This window comes from Falco biarmicus, chromosome 11, assembly GCF_023638135.1.
Source record: "Falco biarmicus isolate bFalBia1 chromosome 11, bFalBia1.pri, whole genome shotgun sequence".
Lineage (NCBI taxonomy): Eukaryota > Metazoa > Chordata > Aves > Falconiformes > Falconidae > Falco > Falco biarmicus.
This window is the reverse complement of record NC_079298.1, coordinates 16,520,119-16,539,345: the sequence shown is the minus strand read 5'-3', so window position 1 is coordinate 16,539,345 and position 19,227 is coordinate 16,520,119. Positions and strand designations below refer to the sequence as shown.

The 19,227-nt window shown below is 39.1% G+C and overlaps 1 protein-coding gene and 1 long non-coding RNA gene across 2 annotated transcripts in view; one reads left to right on the top strand and one right to left on the bottom strand.

Annotated features, from left to right (window-relative positions):
• LOC130156726 (uncharacterized) overlaps window positions 1-19,227 on the bottom strand; it is a 102,598-nt gene that overhangs the window by 7,784 nt on the left and 75,587 nt on the right. The gene's annotated exons all lie outside the window — the stretch shown is intronic.
• Window positions 1-19,227, top strand: part of LOC130156725 (vitellogenin-1-like) — a 43,295-nt gene that overhangs the window by 21,182 nt on the left and 2,886 nt on the right. Inside the window, exons 20-35 of the mRNA XM_056355448.1 lie at window positions 4,971-5,115; window positions 6,708-6,927; window positions 7,810-7,979; window positions 8,606-9,047; window positions 9,240-9,502; window positions 9,586-9,642; window positions 10,501-10,725; window positions 11,779-11,985; window positions 13,024-13,166; window positions 13,676-13,814; window positions 15,017-15,152; window positions 15,846-16,032; window positions 16,467-16,564; window positions 17,147-17,241; window positions 17,347-17,506; window positions 18,702-18,863. Of these exons, the coding sequence (XP_056211423.1) occupies window positions 4,971-5,115; window positions 6,708-6,927; window positions 7,810-7,979; window positions 8,606-9,047; window positions 9,240-9,502; window positions 9,586-9,642; window positions 10,501-10,725; window positions 11,779-11,985; window positions 13,024-13,166; window positions 13,676-13,814; window positions 15,017-15,152; window positions 15,846-16,032; window positions 16,467-16,564; window positions 17,147-17,241; window positions 17,347-17,506; window positions 18,702-18,863 (2,849 nt within the window). The remainder of the gene's footprint in view (window positions 1-4,970; window positions 5,116-6,707; window positions 6,928-7,809; window positions 7,980-8,605; window positions 9,048-9,239; window positions 9,503-9,585; window positions 9,643-10,500; window positions 10,726-11,778; window positions 11,986-13,023; window positions 13,167-13,675; window positions 13,815-15,016; window positions 15,153-15,845; window positions 16,033-16,466; window positions 16,565-17,146; window positions 17,242-17,346; window positions 17,507-18,701; window positions 18,864-19,227) is intronic.

Sequence of the window (19,227 nt, the reverse complement as noted above, 5' to 3'; positions counted from 1 at the left end):
GAAACTGAGCATTTGCTTAGAGATCTTGTCTTTGACTGTCAGCTTGGGTAACTGCCAACAATTGGTGTAGTTTATTTATTTTAATTGAAGTGACATAAATCAAAGTTTTGCTTGAAAACATGCATTGCTTCCTGTGATCTTCACCTGAAAATCCTCTTTAGGACCATTTCTCAGCTGTTGAGACCCATAAGCTATATGAATCACAAATGGCATAAAATTTCTATCTAATAACTATAATCGGACTGGAGATACTAGGTAAAATGTAAGCCAGCTGAATCTTATCTGTTATAACAGATAATCCATCTATATTTTGCATGTGATGCCTTGAAGCATAGAGGATTTGGGGTTTCTTGTGTTTTTACCTTGTTTCCTTGTGGTTGCCGTTTGGTTTTCTTACCTGTTAGGTCTACTTGATTTATTATCAGTGCATGCAATTACAATGCACTCTGGAAAACTGTTGTAGCCAGATGCCAAAAAATGAAAACAGATGGAAATACAAGCACAAAGAGAGGGAGGAAACAGAAAGAGTATGTCCAAGGAATCAAAGCAGTAGACCAAAGCCTAGAAAACCTTCACACACACACACACACATGAAAAAACACTGAGAAAGACAAGCCAAAAATTCATCACAAAGGAAAAAGCATCACTGACAACAGAAACCAGCTATTATACAATCCGCAGAAATGTTAACAAGTTTCTGCTCTAGGAATACAGCCGCAACAAAAGAGCTCAGTTACTTGATCCAGCTGCAATTAGCATTCATGGCTGCTGGCCCAGAGAAGCTCTGCAGGTCTCCTCCATTTAGGGCAATCATTATTCTCCCTTGTCCTTCAATGGTCACAGACCATCCTAGTAGGCATTTGACATCATGTCCTACTCCCTGTGATGATTCCTCCATTCCATCAAATGTGATCCTAATCAGGTTCTCCATGCAGAGGAGGGAGGGTTTCAGCAGTTCACAGAGCAAAAGTTAGCTGCATGTTTTGTTTTGTTCAGTTTCTTGTGGAGACCAGGACACTCTGCTCCCAAGGTCACCAAGGACAGCAGGCACCTGCTCTCACTAGCTGTCACTGTTGGAGAGGCTGAGGATATTAATGAACTCAATAAGGATGCTGAACTGAAATGAGAATATTGGACACTGATACAGAGTTTAGAGCCTTAAGCAGAGCTGCAAATGTTAGCAGAAGGATCCTCCCTGCAAAGTAATTTTCCTCCTTTGACCTAAGGGGAAATCAAATCAGACACCGAAAGGGTTAAATGCATTGCCAGAAAGCATAAAGCAAGCCAGTATCAGACACGAGGGATTACAGCGGAGTCCATGAGTTCCAGCCCAAGCTCTGCTCTAGACCCTGCAGCATTATCATTTATACAGTGCAGTAGTCTCTCAGAAATAGCTCTATAATGCCAAGTATATGAGAAAGCTAGTACTCACTAGCTAACTTTTAGCACCATCAATTTTTCTCCAAAAAGCATTCCTGTTCACTGTTACAAAACAAATGGTCAGTGGAAACCACACAGAGAAATGAAGCGGCAATGAGTACAAGTGAAGGCAAAGCAATAAGTAGAGAATGTAGCATTGAACAACGTCACTGAGGTCGAAAATCAAGCAAAGTAAAATCTTAAAGGTATGAAGAGAAACAAGCAGGATGATAGAAAGAGAAAGGATACATATCTATTCTATATAGAATAAGTCAAAAATTTTAGTTTAACATAGACTTTCTCTTCCTTTTGCACAGATCCACCAAAGAATATAGAACCTATTGAATTCAATATTTTAGAGATATTCTGACACCTTCCCTTGTTAGTTTAAAATCCCCCATTTAAAGAAATGGTTCTGGAAAGCTATTGCGCTTTTATTTGTTTGTGAGCTCGGTTCAAAATATCTTAGTATTGGGCACTTTGTCTTGATGGTCAGTAGATTACCTTTTATAGTACCATGTCATTAAAGCTAGTCGGGATGTGATATTATTTTCCCCTTCATCTTTCACATTCAGACACAGGAACCAAACAGTCTTCAGTAGCATTAAGTTCAGTTATATCCTGCACACCATATAGGTTATAACCTGTCACAGCTGTGGGATTCATATAAATTTTCAGGAGGTGTAGAGAAACTCAGGTGAACAATCACAGACTCTAAAGAAAAAAAAAATAATGAAAACTTTGGTGATGGAGAGATTGCATTCCCAAGACAAATCAGTGCATTACAGACTCAACTTTCTTTATAGCAAAAATCAGAGCAAAATAATTAATCACACCACGGAGAGAATATGTAGCATGTGTTTCAATTCAATCCTATCAAAGTTAAATTTAATTAAAAATAATAGTTATTTTTAAGGCTCTTTTAACATAATTATTTAGTATACTACAGATGGCTACTTAAACATACTTTCAAATGAAATTTACAGGAAGAAGTAAAAATCAAATAAATTTCAGGGAAAATTAGAGCCCTGTGATTAAAGTATATGGAGAACTGCCAGAGAATGCACTTTGCAAATATATCACATATTCATAATGACAGGCTACTGAAGTATATACATAATCTTGAATAGAGCTTGTATCATAGGGCTTTTTTGCCTCTTTTAACTGTAGGTTAAGCAGAAATGCTTCACATAGGCATCTTATTTATAAGATTAATTACGAAATTACAGCACTGTGTACAATATGTACACAGCGTGTGTAGCAGCAAATGCAGAAGCAGCAGCGTACGCTGCAAGCTCGCAAGGCAGCGCAGTGTGCTTGGGGGCAGAGAAGGGAAATAAGTGACTGATGCCCTGAGTCCCCATTTTTCTAACACCTTTGCACCAAGGTCAGAAGGTTGATGTGTAGGAAAGGCAGAAATTTTCATTTCACCATAGCAGAAAGACAGCTAAAATCTGGTTGGAGGATTGTCTCTTGCTTCTCATTTCTTTAGATACGATGTCATGCTGTGTTATAAAACCTGGGAAAATATTTTTTGTTGATTTTGTTGTTGTTGTTTTAAACAGATGTTGAGCTCTTCTGTCCCCGTGTTAGGACTGTATGTAAGGGCACACTCACTGAAACATCAGTGGACCCAACAGAGCTGAATTGCTTGTCCCTTACCCCTGCAGTGAATTTGGCTTATACTATAGCACAGCTTCTTGTCTCATCCAAAAAATACACTAATACATATTGGAAAATCTCCTTTTTAGGTTTTTTTTTTTTCTGTTGTGTGGGATCAGAGAGAACAGATTCTTTCATACCATAGCTTTAGGCCTTCTTTGTGACTGTTTTTCTTGTTAAAGCACCAGAGCTGACTCTTGTAGCCTATTTTTACTGTGCCGTGTGATTCTGCAGACATTGACATGTGTCACCTGTGATGCAGCTACATTTGTCGGCTCTCTGTGCTCAACAGGGAGGAATCGATCCTCTACTTTCATTAGGTGGCAGGAGTAGACTATTGGCATAAAAAAATGCTAAAAAAAATTGGAAAGAAACCCCAGGGCTTTCTGCTTGGAGACCCAGCCTGCAGTTCAGTGGTCATTTGAATTATTGAATGGGATTAAAATAAAAACCATTTCCCTTTTTGTCTCTTTACTCAGATGAGCCATCTGAAATGCAAGTTGATTTCTATTTTCTTTTATCCCCTCAGCTTGTTAGGGAGAATATTTTATTTCAGATTCCATTCTTCAAGGTTCTCCTATCACCCAGCGTGGAGCGTTGCTGTCATGTCCTTATCTAAAAAAAGAGAGAAATGGGAAAGAAAACAAAGCCCACAGGTGACACACGTTTTATTGAGGTGTTCCACATGAAGAGCAATTGTGTGCTTTACAGTGCACACAGCATGGTAGGAGCATTCAAGAGGAAGACAGGGCTATCAAATGAATATAAATTCATCTTTCAGATAGGTGAGATTGGAATTTCTCAGGCTAGTACAGTGTGGGCCATACTAAAATAGAGACCATTTTGCAGACCACCTTTCCATTCACCATCACAAAGGCTACCACAAAAGCCCCAGGACTAGTAGATCAACTTCATACCTGAGAAACAGCACATGGGGAATTTTAAGCTGAGTGTTAGCATGAATAAACGGCTAATAAGGTAGAGTTAGCATAATGCTAATAGCTGAGGGAAATAGGTTTTCATCTCTCAAAAGTGTTCAGCATTCAAGATATTTCTCTGACCCAAAATGAAACTCATAGTTGCCACAGTACTATAACAGCTTCCATGAAAACGTGGGGTATGGAGCCAGAGGGTCAGGATATTTAGCCATGAGAGTCTCAGTCTCATGCTGCACTTGATATCAGTCATTCTGGATCCTTACGAGTACTCTTAGAGTCCACAACACTGGAAATAATGTACTAAAGACATTTACTTGAACAGGCTCTTAACCTTCCTACACATCTCTCTGTGATGTCTGGCCGAGCCATAAGTACCAGTGAAAGTAGATCAAACTAGAAACACTTACTTTGATGATTCCAGGGTCCTTTAATTCTGCTCTAACAAAAGTTGCACGGGATATAGCATTCAGTAGCCACCAGTGCCCAGGTTGTTTTTTGAAGTTATGCCAGTATTTCCCCAAATACGATGTCAAAGGAAATGAGAACTAAGTTTGGCAGTGAGCACAGAGAAGATGAGTTGAAAACTTTAAAAGTCCAGAAAATCAAAATAGGAGACTCAAAAATTTAATAGTGTAATACGCAGCCAGGCTTCTAAGTAAGTTGGCTGTTCTTCAAGGTATTAGGCATACGGAGAGCCCATCAACTGCAATGCTTTTAACCTGTACACATGATTCTAAAAGACTAACTGAGCTATCTGCCCTGAGATTGGTCCGTGCTTGTATTCACTCTTAGCAGTCCTTGAAAATACAACAGAAAAGATGCTGTAAATATCTGCTAAGCAATTTGCAGGGTACGGTACTTGTTGCAGCATACCTGCTAGAAGGCATTATTCAGGGCTTTTCCTCAGCAGTCCTTCATCGATACTGGTTTCCTCTAATGTTTATTCTGCAGGTCTAAGACATTTGCTGTAACACGGAATATTGGGGATTTGGCTGCTAGTAAGATGACTCCAGTTCTTCTAGCTGAAGCAGTGCCTGATATAATGAAGATGTCCTTCGATTCAGATTCTACATCAGGCGAGACTGATAACATCAGGGTAAGCAATGTAGTGTCTGACTACTCTTTTTTAGGCTTTTAATCAGTGGGAGACCATTTCTTTTTTCCATAGGAAAATGTACAATTCATCTCCGACCAATGCTATTTCACTCAAATCAAGTCAGGTTCAACCTAGTAACATGAATGGACCTACAGTAACATTATTTTAAAATCTGGAGTGTAATACATCAGACTTGAACACTTTTTCAAAAGCAAAAGCATTTTCTTTGGTAATTAATTTTACACTGCCATCTACAGGACAGCCCACAATCTTTAAAATACTTTGCAACCATTGTGCAAGCATCACACTCCTGGGGCAGCCACAAATGTTCCATAAGTTGCTCCATTGCTCAACTTGTAGAGCCAAATGTAATACTTATAAGCATCTTGATTCAAGGATGGATGGCCATTTGTGTGTCAAGTCAAATGACTTCCCAAGCTCCAGTTTTCCATAAAAATCAGTACAGGCTTTCTATGATGGGCAGCATTGTGAAGGCATCACTGTGCAATTTGTTCAGTGAAAGACTGACAGAGGTGAGGAATACACTGTCCTGTTTTGGTTTCATTGTTGTCCTGCAACTCTGAAGGGTTTTCAGATAATATAAAAGATGAACAGAGGATGAGTACAGCACTTTCCTGTGGAGAAGTCAATAGGCAAACATACCATCAGTGAGAGCAGTTTCCAATGTCCTGGAACAAGCAAAGTTGTTCTGCTTTGTGCCTCTGTGCTGCCCTTCCTGAAAATTCAGTATTCTGCAGTTATTCTTAAATGAACAGCAACTGAAAAGTGGCAGTAACTGGAGCATTTCCCAGTTTCATTAGAGTTTCCTTTGGAAAGAAAATATTACTATTAAAATTCCAGTTTTTCAGTGGGGTTCACACAAGTTTGGAATCTTGTGAAACATGATAAACTGAGTAAAAAATTAATTGCAGACCTGTATTACATGTGAAATGAAAGCTTATGATTACGTGTCTTTAGCTATTTGCTTCGTTGCTCTGGGAAATCGTACTTTTCATTTCATGGATTTGATTCCAATTTTAATTAATTTTAATTTGTTCTTCTGCAAGCGTTGCTTAGCACATGTAAATTACATAGTTTTGAGTGGAAATTTCTACCATCTGATATGCTTTGACCATCTAGTCTATATAGTCTCACATTCATGTCAGACCTCAACAGAGACAGAATTTTCATGGACATAGACGAAGGGGCTGTTGTTCGACCCAATGAAAAATCAAAGGAAAGAACTCTAGCCAGTCTAGAGCATATTCAGATTTATCAAGAACATGTTAACACTGTTTAATACTCCAAGAAAACAAAGTTAATTATTCAGAATTAATTTGTGATATAATTTTCCATTCTTATAGCCTGAAGCTCTTTTTACCCTGGATAGTCTAATCAAGCCATTTAGCTGATAATTTTGTCCAATTGAAAACTAAGTTGTCCTATGTCATGCCCTTGTCTTGCTATTTCAAATAAACTGTTTGATTTTTTCCTGCAGAATACATATAACTGTTGCCAAAACAGGACTCATAACATGCAAGTATTCCTCTTACTGTTGGCCATTTTAACTTGACACGTGTATTATCTAATAGGGCAGACAGGCTGCAGATGACGTTTCATCAGGAAATGCCTTTTCCTTTGGACAGTCTTCTTCCCAAAAAGAGCCATTTGTTCAGTCCATGTGCTCCAATGCAAGTACATTCGGGGTTCAAGTGTGCGTTGAGAGGAAAAGCATACATGCAGCATTTATCAAAAATGTGCCTCTTTATTACCTAGTTGGAGAGCACACCCTAAGAGTGAGCTTCAAGCCAGGTAAATACAACTGTGCACAAAAAAGAAAGTAATTGGCGGGTGGGTAGGGGCGTGTGTATATACATGTATATATTTGTATATGTTCATATATATCTTTTGTATCTTAAGTACCACTAAAACTACCATTAGACCTACCAGCCCTGCCAGTACCAGCAACAGACTATGCTTGTAGCAGGAATCCGTTTCTCCCACACTCATCCGAGCAGCGATTTCCCAGCTCTCCCAGCAATGCCACTCGGCATGGTCAGCGTCACGCGGAGCTGATCTGTGCCGGCAGAGCATGTCTGATGCATCCTGAATCATTGGATTTGGGATGCAAGCACAGAGCAATTGGACATGGGCAACAGATCTGATGCAGTGTCCTGTAGCTACACTCTAAAAACCCAGACTCTTAAAGGGAATTATGGATTAACCCTGCTAGGATCTAGTCCTTAATGTCTTAATCCATGATCATAGGAAGTAAAAGCACAGCAGGCCACCGAGTCTAGGTCTCCTAAGTGTCAGACTAATGGCCTAACCATCGGGCCATTCTTTACAATTCAGGAGTTGAGCCTCAGTTCACTCTCTGATGCCTAATTCACTATCCCACAGTGTTATCTAGTTAAGCAATCCAATTCATGTGACTTAAATCTGCTGATCATTCTGTTTATTGACTTGAAAAGAATCTAGTATCATGCTAATATTTTAGAATTTGGTTATTGCCAGTATGTGCTTTAGCTGTTACAGAATTTTTTTAGCGCAGTTGCTCAATACCAAAATAATCAATAAGCATTTTTATTTTCATTTGGGGAGGAATGGCTAAATAAATCACAGGAAAAATTGGCTTATTCTGTCATTCAGTTGCTAATAATAACAGTAATACTAATTGTCATGCAATTTCAGTTTACACAGAGGCACCTATTGAAAAAATACAAGTCACAATTCAAGCAGGAGACCAAGCTCCTATGAAAGTGGTACGTTTAGTAACATTTGAAGATCCAGAGGCACAAGTGTCTTCCAACAAAGGAGTAGTTAAAAGAGTGAAGAAAATCCTTGATGATACTGATGGCCAGGTACTGCTGCAAAAATCCATTTCTCAATTTGTGGGAGACGTTGCACAAAGCTTAATTATTTATATTTCTCTTACTAAGTACCTTCCTTTGTTTAGATAGTATATAAAATAGGATGATAAAGACAGGCTTTTGGGTACACAAGTCTTTCTGTGTGTCTTTGGTTTGCATTCATCTCTTCTCCAGCTCAAGGACATGAGAAAGAGCAGATTTTGCAGGTTTTTCTGAAAATGTCTCGTAAGACACAAAATAGCTGTTGTGTGCCCAAAAGATAGTCTGTTCTTTCTGGCTATTACAACTGTAGCAAAAAAGTATGACACCTACCTACACAACTTGCCCTGAGATAGCCACAGCACTATTACCAACATTACATTTAATTGTATGATCAACAATTTCTACACATGTTCAATATCACAAAAGTGTTCGGGGTATTGTTCTACATATGTGTGGGTTTAATACAATTTTATTAATTTGCCTTATTGTGATGTATTGCAAGAATGCTATCAGGCCTGCAGCTTGTCTTCTAAGGCAGCACAGAGATTCATAGCTCTCTGTATCTGATTTTACTTACAGCCTTCTGCAGGAACACAGAAAAATAATTTTGTTTTTCCAATGGTACCATTGACTAGGGGACGAGAAAATCCAGAAGTTCATCCTCCAGTGCCAGCAGCACCAGTGGAACTTCCGAAAGTACAACGAGCAGCACCTCCAGCAGCGACTCTGACAACAGAGCATCAGAGGGAGGCACCAAGATAAATCTGAAAGCAAGACTGACCAAAGCCAAAGGAAAGAAATTCTACCCCTTTGGGGACAGCAGTGGTAGCAGCAGCAGTGGTAGCAGCAAAAGCAGCAGTAGTAGCAGCAAAAGCAGCAGTAGTAGCAGCAAAAGCAGCAGTAGCAGCGGTAGTAGCGGTAGTAGCAGCAGTAGCAGCGGTAGTAGCAGCAAAAGCAGCAGTAGCAGCAGTAGTAGCAGCAAAAGCAGCAGTAGCAGCGGTAGTAGCAGCAAAAGCAGCGGTAGTAGCAGCGGTAGTAGCAGCAAAAGCAGCGGTAGTAGCAGCAAAAGCAGCAGTAGTAGCAGCAAAAGCAGCAGTAGCAGCGGTAGTAGCAGCAAAAGCAGCAGTAGCAGCAAAAGCAGCAGTAGCAGCGGTAGTAGCAGCAAAAGCAGCAGTAGCAGCGGTAGTAGTAGTGATAGTAGTAGTCCTAAGAGCAGCAGTGGCAGCACAGGGAACAGCAACAGCAGCAGCAGCAACAGCAGTAGCAAAGCATCTGGTATAAAGCATAAGGCTAAGAAGCAGTCCAAGACCACACAATTTCCACATGCCAGTGCTGCTGAAGGAAAGACAAGTGGCCGTGAGCAGAAGCCTAAAACACAGAGTAGCAGCAGAAGTACCAGCAGTGGCACCAGCAGCAGCAGTGAAAGCACTGGTGCTTCCCATCGCCACAGCAAATATGACAAACAAGCTGAGACAAAACACGTTAAGTCCCAGTTTAACAGTCATGGTAGTTACGACGTTTCTACAAAATGGGTAAAATTTTCTAATGCTTTGACTTCTGCTAGGATGTGATCCTTACTGAGCTGTAGGTAACAACTTATTTTGGAATTTTGCAGGAATATCACCTTCCAAAAGTATATCGGCTCCGCTTCAGGTCTGCTCGCATCCGTTGGGTAGGTCCCTAATTCAAGTGCACATTCCCATGGTGGCTACAGTTGATATGATCAGGCATATTACTGAAGGGCTTGCTTTGGTTCCTTTCACTTGAGCATTCCATACTGTCTGCTGTCAACACTGACGATGGCCAAAATAACCAGATTTTTTATGAAGATACTGACTGTTACACTACATCCTTCTGTTGTTGCAGCACTTGGAATCCTCAGATTTGGGTCAGAACTCCTTTGGGCTAGGTGCTGTACAATGCAGCTAAAGCTAAGTTAACAAAGACCGTGGGGGAATTACAAAACAGCAGGATCTTCCAATGGGAATAGCTGTGTCCACATTTTTTAGGCAATCATGGCAAAATCATCAGGTATGTAGATTGTATCAGAAACCAGGTTCAGCATGCATTATGGCACAGTGGTGTTTTAAGTAGCTATCAGAAGGATGATAATATAGTGGCTTTTGTAGGTGCTACTTGTAAAGCTGTTATGCATCCTGCCTGTAAAAGAGGAAGATGATATACAGGGGTTTTAATTACATTGCAATCTCTTTTTTTTTTTTTATTTTCCCCTAAAAAAATGGACATGTTTGACCACTTCTTAAGTGTCATTTTCCCTAACATTAGAGCTGGACAATATGATGTTGCCATTTGCAATCACTGTCTACACAAGCCTTCCTATCAGCAGAGAGGTCCAGGTGGATCCGAGGCACGTTCCTACCCAACATGTTTCATGTCTGCACATGATAACTAAAATAACGGTAGATATGTCTAAGTCTGTGCATTCCCTATAGAGGGAGGCAGACAGCTCTACGCTGTAAAACTAGAGGTCACTTCTTGGCTAGCTTTTTAACTTATTTTTGTTTCATAGCATCCAGATCGGGAGATATCAAGCACCTCATCGTCATCTTCCTCTGAACTGGGAAGCAGCCACAGCAACAGCAGCAGCAGTGGCAGCAGGAGCAGTCGCCCGAGTGGCAGCAGCAGCAGCAGCAGCCACCGCCATGGAGAAGATGCTGGCCGCAGCTCAAGGAGAAGCCACACGAGCGGAGAGGTCAGCGTCCACCACAGCCATGGTTCCAGCCTCACGCGTGAGGTACGACTGCGTGGCACGAAGGAGCAGCCGGGCTTTGCGTGCCGCTGGGCAGGAGCTGTAGAGGCGCTGGCGCTCGGACCAGCTGAGGGGCCGGGCTCAGTGAGCACGCTGCCAGTCACATCTGTACATTGAAAGTCAAAGTCTGTTGAGACATTTTCCCCCCGTGAAAACATTTTTTCCAAACTCCCTTGGTTTTGAGGTTTTTGTTTGCAGGTTTCTTGGGTTATATTTTCCTTCATTTCCAAAGGCGTTTGCAATAAGTGAAAGCCTGGATTTGGAAATTATAAAAATGGAAGGGAATGGAGTTGTAAGTTAAAGGGGAAAGAATTTTCTTTTTCCTATGAAAGCCCAAAATGCAAAATAAATTGCATTAAGATAAAAATGGGGAGGAAACAAGTAAGTTTTATTTAAAGATTTTTTTTAACTTAAGTCTGATTATTTTTAGATGTAGACCTGAGGTTATGACTGCATGCAGCGTCTAACTAAAATCAGAGTCTGCATGGTCATAACTGATTGCTAAATGTAAAGTCCCATTAAGCACATATCATCTTTATCTTTATTACACACTTAGCATTCTATAATTGTACTAAGTACAATTCTATAAAATAGAATAAATAGCTCTGCAAATGTAGGTAATGTCTATGGGAACTCTGCCACTAAGAAGGATTTGAAAATAATCAATTGGTTTGAAGGAGCTGTAGCATAGTAAAATATGTTGTGAAGGAAGCTATCTAGTGTATATTGTAGGCAGCTATTTAAAAGATTTTAAAAATGAACAAAATCTTACTACTTCCATAAAGATAGTTTGGAAGAGTCTTGGAATCCCTCCTGTCAAAACAATCGTGTCTTTGAAAATTCCTGGTGGTAATGAAATAATCAAGATTCCAGCCAGATTTATCATTAAATATTGGGGATATAGAAATACGATCTGCAAACTAAACTGATGAAGGACGAGGGCTGCTTCCTACTATCAGTGCACATACACCGGACTGTAGGCTCTCCAGTGAACACACAGAAGTACTTAAGCACAGATGGTTGGGGGTTGTTTTTCAGCGCAACTTCCTGGGAGATGTAATTCCACCTGGCATTACGATTGTGGCACAGGCAGTAAGGAGTGACAACAGAAATCAAGGTTATCAAGCTACAGCATATGTTCGTTCTGATGCTGCCAAAGTTGATGTGCAACTAGTTGTGGTTCAGCTGGCTGAAACCAATTGGAAAGCGTGTGCTGATGCTGTAGTACTGCCTCTGAAAGCACAGGTAAGCTTCGCCCCCAGAGACATCTAAAAAGCCCGGAGTTTTTTGAATAAGCACAGAGCACCTGCTGACTGGGAGAACTAAACAGGAAAACATACATATTTTGAAATGTTTCATGAAGTTTGTGAAATTTCAGAAAATGTTCCTATCTTTCACTATTCTTCTGAATGAAACAAATAAAAATAAAAATCAGCCACTTCAAAATCTGGCAAAAAAAGATATTGACTTTCAAGATACATCAAAATATGACCAGCAGAAGTATAACAAATGTTTGAAAAATTGACTTCTTCATTACTACCTATTTATAATTTGCTGTACTGTCAGTTTGCTTGTCTGGTAATCTGGCTGTTTTTCTCTATATAATTCTTTTCAGAAGACTCGTAACCCAAATGCATTTGAAATGTTTTATTTCTTAGGAATTATATGAAAAGAAAAGGTGGGTAATGGGTTGATGCCTGAGAGAGCATCGTAAATGACAGAACAGGTCTTGTCTTTTTTTTTCACATCTCCCTGTGCTGCACTTTTAATGCAAGATATCTTTGTGTAACAATTTACAAACCTCTGCTTTTCAGAGCTGCAATTAACAAAATCAGCATGATATTTCAGTATTGGAAGGGGGAGGGGGTGTTCAAGCCAAGAGGTATTGGTGAAGGCTAAAAACAATTATTGTGCAGTCATCTTCTAGGAAAAAAATACATATAGATTATGAAGTTACCAAGTCTAACGAAATCTCAGGAAATTATGACAAACCTGATGTTTCAGGGGCTGCTTTGAGACAGGAACATGTACCAGTAGTTCTGTACAGCCTAGCAAGCTTTTTTTCTATTATGCCTCAGATTTTTCCGGATGTAGTCAAAATTTCTCTGTGAGCATTATTGATAGAAGAAAAAAAAAAAAAAAAAAAAGAAAGAAAAAGACTAGGAAACATTAAAAATCAATGTGAAGTTTCAGGAAAGAAGAAAAACTTGCATTTTTAAATGGTCAAGTGTGTTTCTATGATTCTTTCCTGAAATTTGGGTGACTGTTTCCCTGTTTGTAAAGGCCAGGCTAAGGTGGGGCAAGGAGTGCCGGGACTACAGGATAGCAGCTGTGGCTACCACAGGCCAACTGGCAAGGAAGCCGGCCGTGCAGCTGAAGGTGCAATGGGGAAGTCTTCCATCCTGGATAAAAAAGACAAGCACAGCGTATGTTATTTGTTCTTTCCAAAGTTGTTCTTTTGCCTTTCTTATAGAATCACTGAAAGGAATGGATGAGATTTTTCAATCCAAATATGTTTGTGGGTTTTTTGGATGCAAAATACAAGTTCAGTGGCGTGAAAGTATTTTGTAAATGTGTTCTACTTTCTCCACATATTTCATAATAAAAGATATCCCCCAAATATTTAAAAAACTTTACATGTTTCATTTCACTTTCCATATTAAATGATTTGGTATTTCAGTTCAAAATACCTCCTTTTCGTTTTGAAATATTCTTCTATTCGGTCCCAAAAAATATCCAGTTCAAATGAGAAAAATAAAGCAAATGTGTTTCCTCTGGGTAAAATCAACCCTTTAATTTGACCCAAAGTATTATTTCTTTGACTTTTCAGTTCTTCCATTGTTTCCCTGATTTTTTCAGTACTGCCAGTAGTCCTCATCCTCCCATGTCTGCTTTTGCTCATGTACCCGATTTTGTCACATCTTGTTATCTCTAGACTCATGCAATACGTTCCTGGTGCAGCACTCGTATTGGGCTTCTCAGAAGCACATCAGAGAAATCCATCTCATGAATTTATAGTAAGGGCAGCTGCAACATCTCCACGAACAATTGATACAGTAATTAAAGCTCCTGGGGTATGTGTCAATTTTTATTTTCTTTTTCCTTACCTTGAATGGAATTTCAACTAATAACATTTTGATACTTAATGTAAAAAAAAAAAAAAAAAAAAAAAAGCAAAACATTATTCCCTTTTAGAGAAGCTGCTTTATTCCTGACTGTATTATATGGATCTTGAAATAAATACAGGAGTACTTTTGATTTTGTGCTGCTTTGGTGCAATGCAGCAGTAAGTTGAAAATCAGACTCGGTAGTCAAATGCTGCCTTTCCACGCTGAGAACAGCAGTTAGGCCCAAATTGTCTGAAGTATGACTGCTCCTCACTCACAACTTTGTTCATTTTTCCCAGCGTGACTAGTTCTGTGGGACGTATACGGGTCTCAGAGCAGGTAATGGAGGCCTTGAGACCACCTTGCACTCTATTGCAACCACGTACAGCATCTATCTGCGCTGGCGCATGGGTGTCACATCTGCAGTAACTGTGCTTGATGAGATAGGTGCGAGCAAGTTAGGACAGCCACAAATACAACGCTGCTTTAACCAAACTGGAGCGGTTAGTTACACTCTCAGAGCAGTCTGCACAGGCTGGATCTGCAGAATCCCACTGATTAATTGGTCCTTGTCCAACAAATCCCTATGCACCGCTTTGAAAAATTTCCCCTATGGTTCTCTGGCAAATTAATAACAGCTAGCTTTTCATACACAGAGAAATTAGTGTGTCTTTAACCTTCTGTGGTGTTTCAGCATTGCAGGATCTTTAATATATGATAATGAAGAAGTAGGCACACTAGGCATTAATTTGATTCTCTTGGTAAATGTAATTTGTAGCTACAGTGAGGGATCCTACCCCAATGCTCATCATGCCAGTTTTCAGCCTGTAATGGATGCTGTTCAATTTTCCAAACGCATCCATCAACTTAGTTACTTGCTACTTTATTTTTTAAGAAGTCACTTAATTATCACTTCATATATGTCATTTACTTTCCAATGTCCTTAATTTCTCAAAAAGTCAGTAAGTATGACTAGAAGAGAAGACAATGATTCCTCAAAAAAGCTTAAGGTTTTGGTGCATCCTGGAGAGACAAATACAACTGCAATTGTATAAATGCATCTTCAAGGTATTATTTTTTTTAAGATAAGAGTCTTTTTTTGTTTGCAGTCACATATTGAGCAATATAGTTCAATTTATCATAATGTATTTTCATTTCTGCTTTTTCAGGTAACACTTTACTATCAGGCACTCCGAATGCCATTCACTCTGCCCTTAGGCCCATCTCCACCTTACGAGACTCGAGATATCACTGCCTGGAACTTATTTCCTGAAATAGCTTCACAAATAGCACAAGAAGATCAATGTAAATATTACTTATATGCTTTTCTCATGAATAAGCAATGTTTGTAGATCCGTTCTCTGCCATGACTGGGACTTGCCTTTCCTTGTAGTGGTCTTACAGGGAGGCATAGCGTCTCTAACCCTGCTTTCTCAACAGCTTGTTCCTTCACTTAGAAGCATATTTGTTGGCAGGTGAATGAAGAGACTTCAAACTGATGTAAATATTCAGAGTTCAGGAATTGCTCCTGTCTGCAGGGACTAGAGGTTGTCTTTTGACCCCCACATAAAGATGCCATCTCTGCATTGAGAGGCATCAGAGAATGGGTACAAGACAGATCATGTATTTTCTGGCCAGTTAATTTTCTTCAAAAAGGATTCATGCGAGTCTTAGATGGTTGGTGTCTAGCATTTCTGTGGGAAATGTGAACTACTTCTTATCATGGTCAGTTACTGGTTTTAGTTTCTCAAGAATATGGTACATTTTAGTTCCTGTTTGCTCGACTGTGTAAGCAAAACCAATACAAGTATGGTCTATATCTGGTAGTTACTCTGTAGTGCTATCCTGTCCTTACAGACTCTGGCAGCATTGAAAGCTTCTGCCAAGGAGATGATAAGTTTCTTTCCTGTTTGTGGGGTAGTTCAATCTTTCAAAACTTTGCAGGAACAGGTATGCCATTGTCACATCTACCATTTCTTTTCTGGTTTTGTTTTGCAGCCACATGTGAAGTCAGAGAGGGAGATTTCAAAACATTTGATCGTGTGAGCCATACATATTCTTTCAATAAAAGCTGCAACCTGATAGTGGTCCAGGACTGTACTGAACACCCAAAATTCATCATTACTACAAGAAAGGTTGATTCTCAGTCTTTCTCAAGAGAGGTTCACATAAATACCACTTCAGCGTAAGTGTGGTTCATCCTGAGGGCTCAGGAATTATGTATAAAGTTTCAGGGAGTTAGTCTGGGGATGGGAGATGTCTAACTCCTAGGTGAAAGTGGTTTTCAATTGGATATTTGAGGCAAAACAGGGTTTCCAGAAGGAATCTTCATCTGAGACTCTTTGGTTTAGTTACTCATGTCTTCAGTTTCACAGCCAGTATTTTCTGATAAGATGCTCATTAAGTCCCCACACTGTCTTTTCTTTAAAGGTTGGCTCTCAAAATTCAAAGTTCCAATTAATTTTGCACTTCAGAAAGAAAACAGCTCATTCATTCATTCAAAAATCAGATATTCAGATTGGTTCTCTGTTAGATTTAGTCACAAATATCTTTACTTTTCACACTTTAAATTAACCACTAGTTTCTTCCTTTTTTTTTTTTTTTTTTTTTTTTCTGAAGGAACATTGCAATCTCTCCTGCCAGAAATTCATCTCCCCTTGTGACGTGCAATGAAGAACCAGTTCTATCACAAAGTGGAGTTTCTGAGTATGAGAAAGGTAAGCTGAGATACCCACTTTTCAAGGGCTAACGTGGAAACTAAATATCTTTAAGATTTTTCTATAAATTCCACAGAAAAATCTCAATGTAAAGAAACCACGAGTGGGATTAATGCAAAGAAAAAAACAGAGACTTTACTTTCTTCAGATTTGTATTGACTTAACTCCTGTTTTTGTACAGTGTATGTATATACCCTTATTTCCTCCAGTATAACTGACAGGTTATATATATATATATATATATACACAGAATGTCGAGGTTGGTGATTGTTTAGAAAAAAAAGTTCTTGTAGTCACAGTTAGATGCTTTGGTTCAGACACTTAGCTGGAGCCCCACCAACGTCATAATATTTTCAAGATTTAGCAGACTGGATACAAAATTCAGTTTCAACTATAGGGAACAGAAATAGAGTATTTTCACAAATAAAGAGATAATTTCTTCTATTTTTGCTTTCTCTCTCCACAAAAAAAAAAAAATAATCAACTGTAGCAGCAAAATTACTGTGAAGGAAAATTTGTTACGGTTGCATTATGGTGTATTTTGTGCTACTCATCACCTTACAATTCATCATCTTTTTACAGACAATGTTAAAATTTCCAAAAGTGGAACAACAGTTGTTGTGGAAGTTCCAACACACGGACTGAAGAATGTGACCTTTGATGGTGTGGTCCTTAAGGTATTGGGCTGGCTTTCAAGGTTACTGCTTTCTTTCTGTTTAGTACCTTGGCAATGTAACAGACCAACACTTCAGTATTCACCACAAATACGTGCTATTTTACAGGTTACTGTTGCTTCATGGATGAGAGGAAAGACCTGTGGAGTTTGTGGAAATAATGACAGAGAAAAGCACAATGAACTCCTAATGCCAAATCATAAGCTGGCACAGAGCTGTTCTGCTTTTGTTCATTCATGGGTACTGCTAGAAGAAACCTGCTCTGGTGGTGAGTAGATCTGAAAACACTTTATGCTGGGGGAAAATACAATTTCACTTTTCCTCTGCCAATAGCTAGAAAACATTTTTATTTTTTTTAAATCAGCCAATATCTTTTATTTAGAAAAGACAATAACAATATATACCCATTTTAACTTCATTAACCACTGACTGTTTAAAACACTGCCTGCGAAAATAGAGAGTACATGCTATGGCAAAAGTCTTTGCCTTATGTGTAGTTCAATGTTAAATAATTGATTCTACTATAATTTGTTACACTGTGTAGCTTGTTAGGCAAAATCAGGCCTAATCTTGCTCCTGCTGAAAGAAGTGTGATTTTCACCACTGAATCAAAGAAGTTTCAGCTGTTGTCTGCAGACTCGATTGATTAAAATAAGTTGCAGACTATGAATGCAGTGTCAGGTCTTAAGTTTATGTAAGTTTTCAGAGTACACAAAATTTTGTTTTTGTTCTGTGCAATCTAAGGGTGCAATCTCAAGGAAATATTTAGAAATCCTGCTACAGTAAAAGAGCTTCCTCTCACACAGAGCTGGAAAAATAATGATGGTCTCCCATAATATCAATACAGTTTTGTTCTGTAGGTCTCCATTTACCTTGGACCTGAGATAACTTTTCTGAAGTTAATGGTTCTTTTCTCCTTGACTTCAGTGGTAGCAGAATTGTACTTATCTGTGTGTCAGGAAACGGAGTCATAGCTGGGATCCTGTTAAGTTTCATTATACCTTTCTAGTGAGATAATTGCAGCATTATAAAAATCATCCAATACAAAAATTATCCTTGATGTTATTATATAAATGCTGCCTTTTTTTTTTATCCATTCACTACAGTTGACATTTTTCCTAATGCAATGAAGTAGCCATTGTGCTTGCCATATCTATTCTTAATAGCTTTCAGACATGAGAGGTTATTTTCTGTGTATTATGTAGTTCTAAAAAACTGGGTATACATTATTCCATTTGGGTTATATTGTGCAATTAGATTTTAAAAACAGCTCCCCTTTCAGACTCTTTCCTCTATCCCCCAACTTATTATCATCCTATCTCGATAACCTTGCTACTGCGAAAATGGTTTGTCAGGCAACTCTGTTTTAATAAAAGCTGAAGAGAAAATATAGACCTTTATTATTGCAAGGATCGATTGGGATTTATTTCTACAATTTTAACTACCTTTCCTTTTCCTCTTAGGGTGCAAACTGCAGCGCAGTTACGTGAAGCTGAATCGAAATCCTACTGTTGATGGAGAGGAATCTACGTGCTACTCTGTTGACCCAGTACTGAAATGTATGAAAGAGTGTACTCCAATCGAAAAAACTTCGGTTAAGGTTGGCTTCCACTGTTTCCCAAAAGGTACGATATTTTTCTCTCTCTGTGTCACGTACTGTAGGAGTTCTGTCAGAGCACTTGAAAGAACAAAACACAGCACAGCCACGCGCAGACCTGTATTCCTCTGGCTCCTCTCTGAGCTGCTGTTTTTAATCCCCTTAGTATTTGCTCTAACCACTGACAGTACTGGCCAGCTAAAAGCTAGTTTAGACGATGGCAGGTAGCATCATCTGAGGAAAAAATTTGAGGTGGTAAAAGGGGCAGCAGTGATCAATAAATTTTTTTTCACATTTTCAGGATCTTCATAAATTTGAGATAAGCAACACTGAGTCCTTTTATGCTCATTACAGCCTGCAATTTTGTGTGGACCAGGGCAAGCAAGGCAATT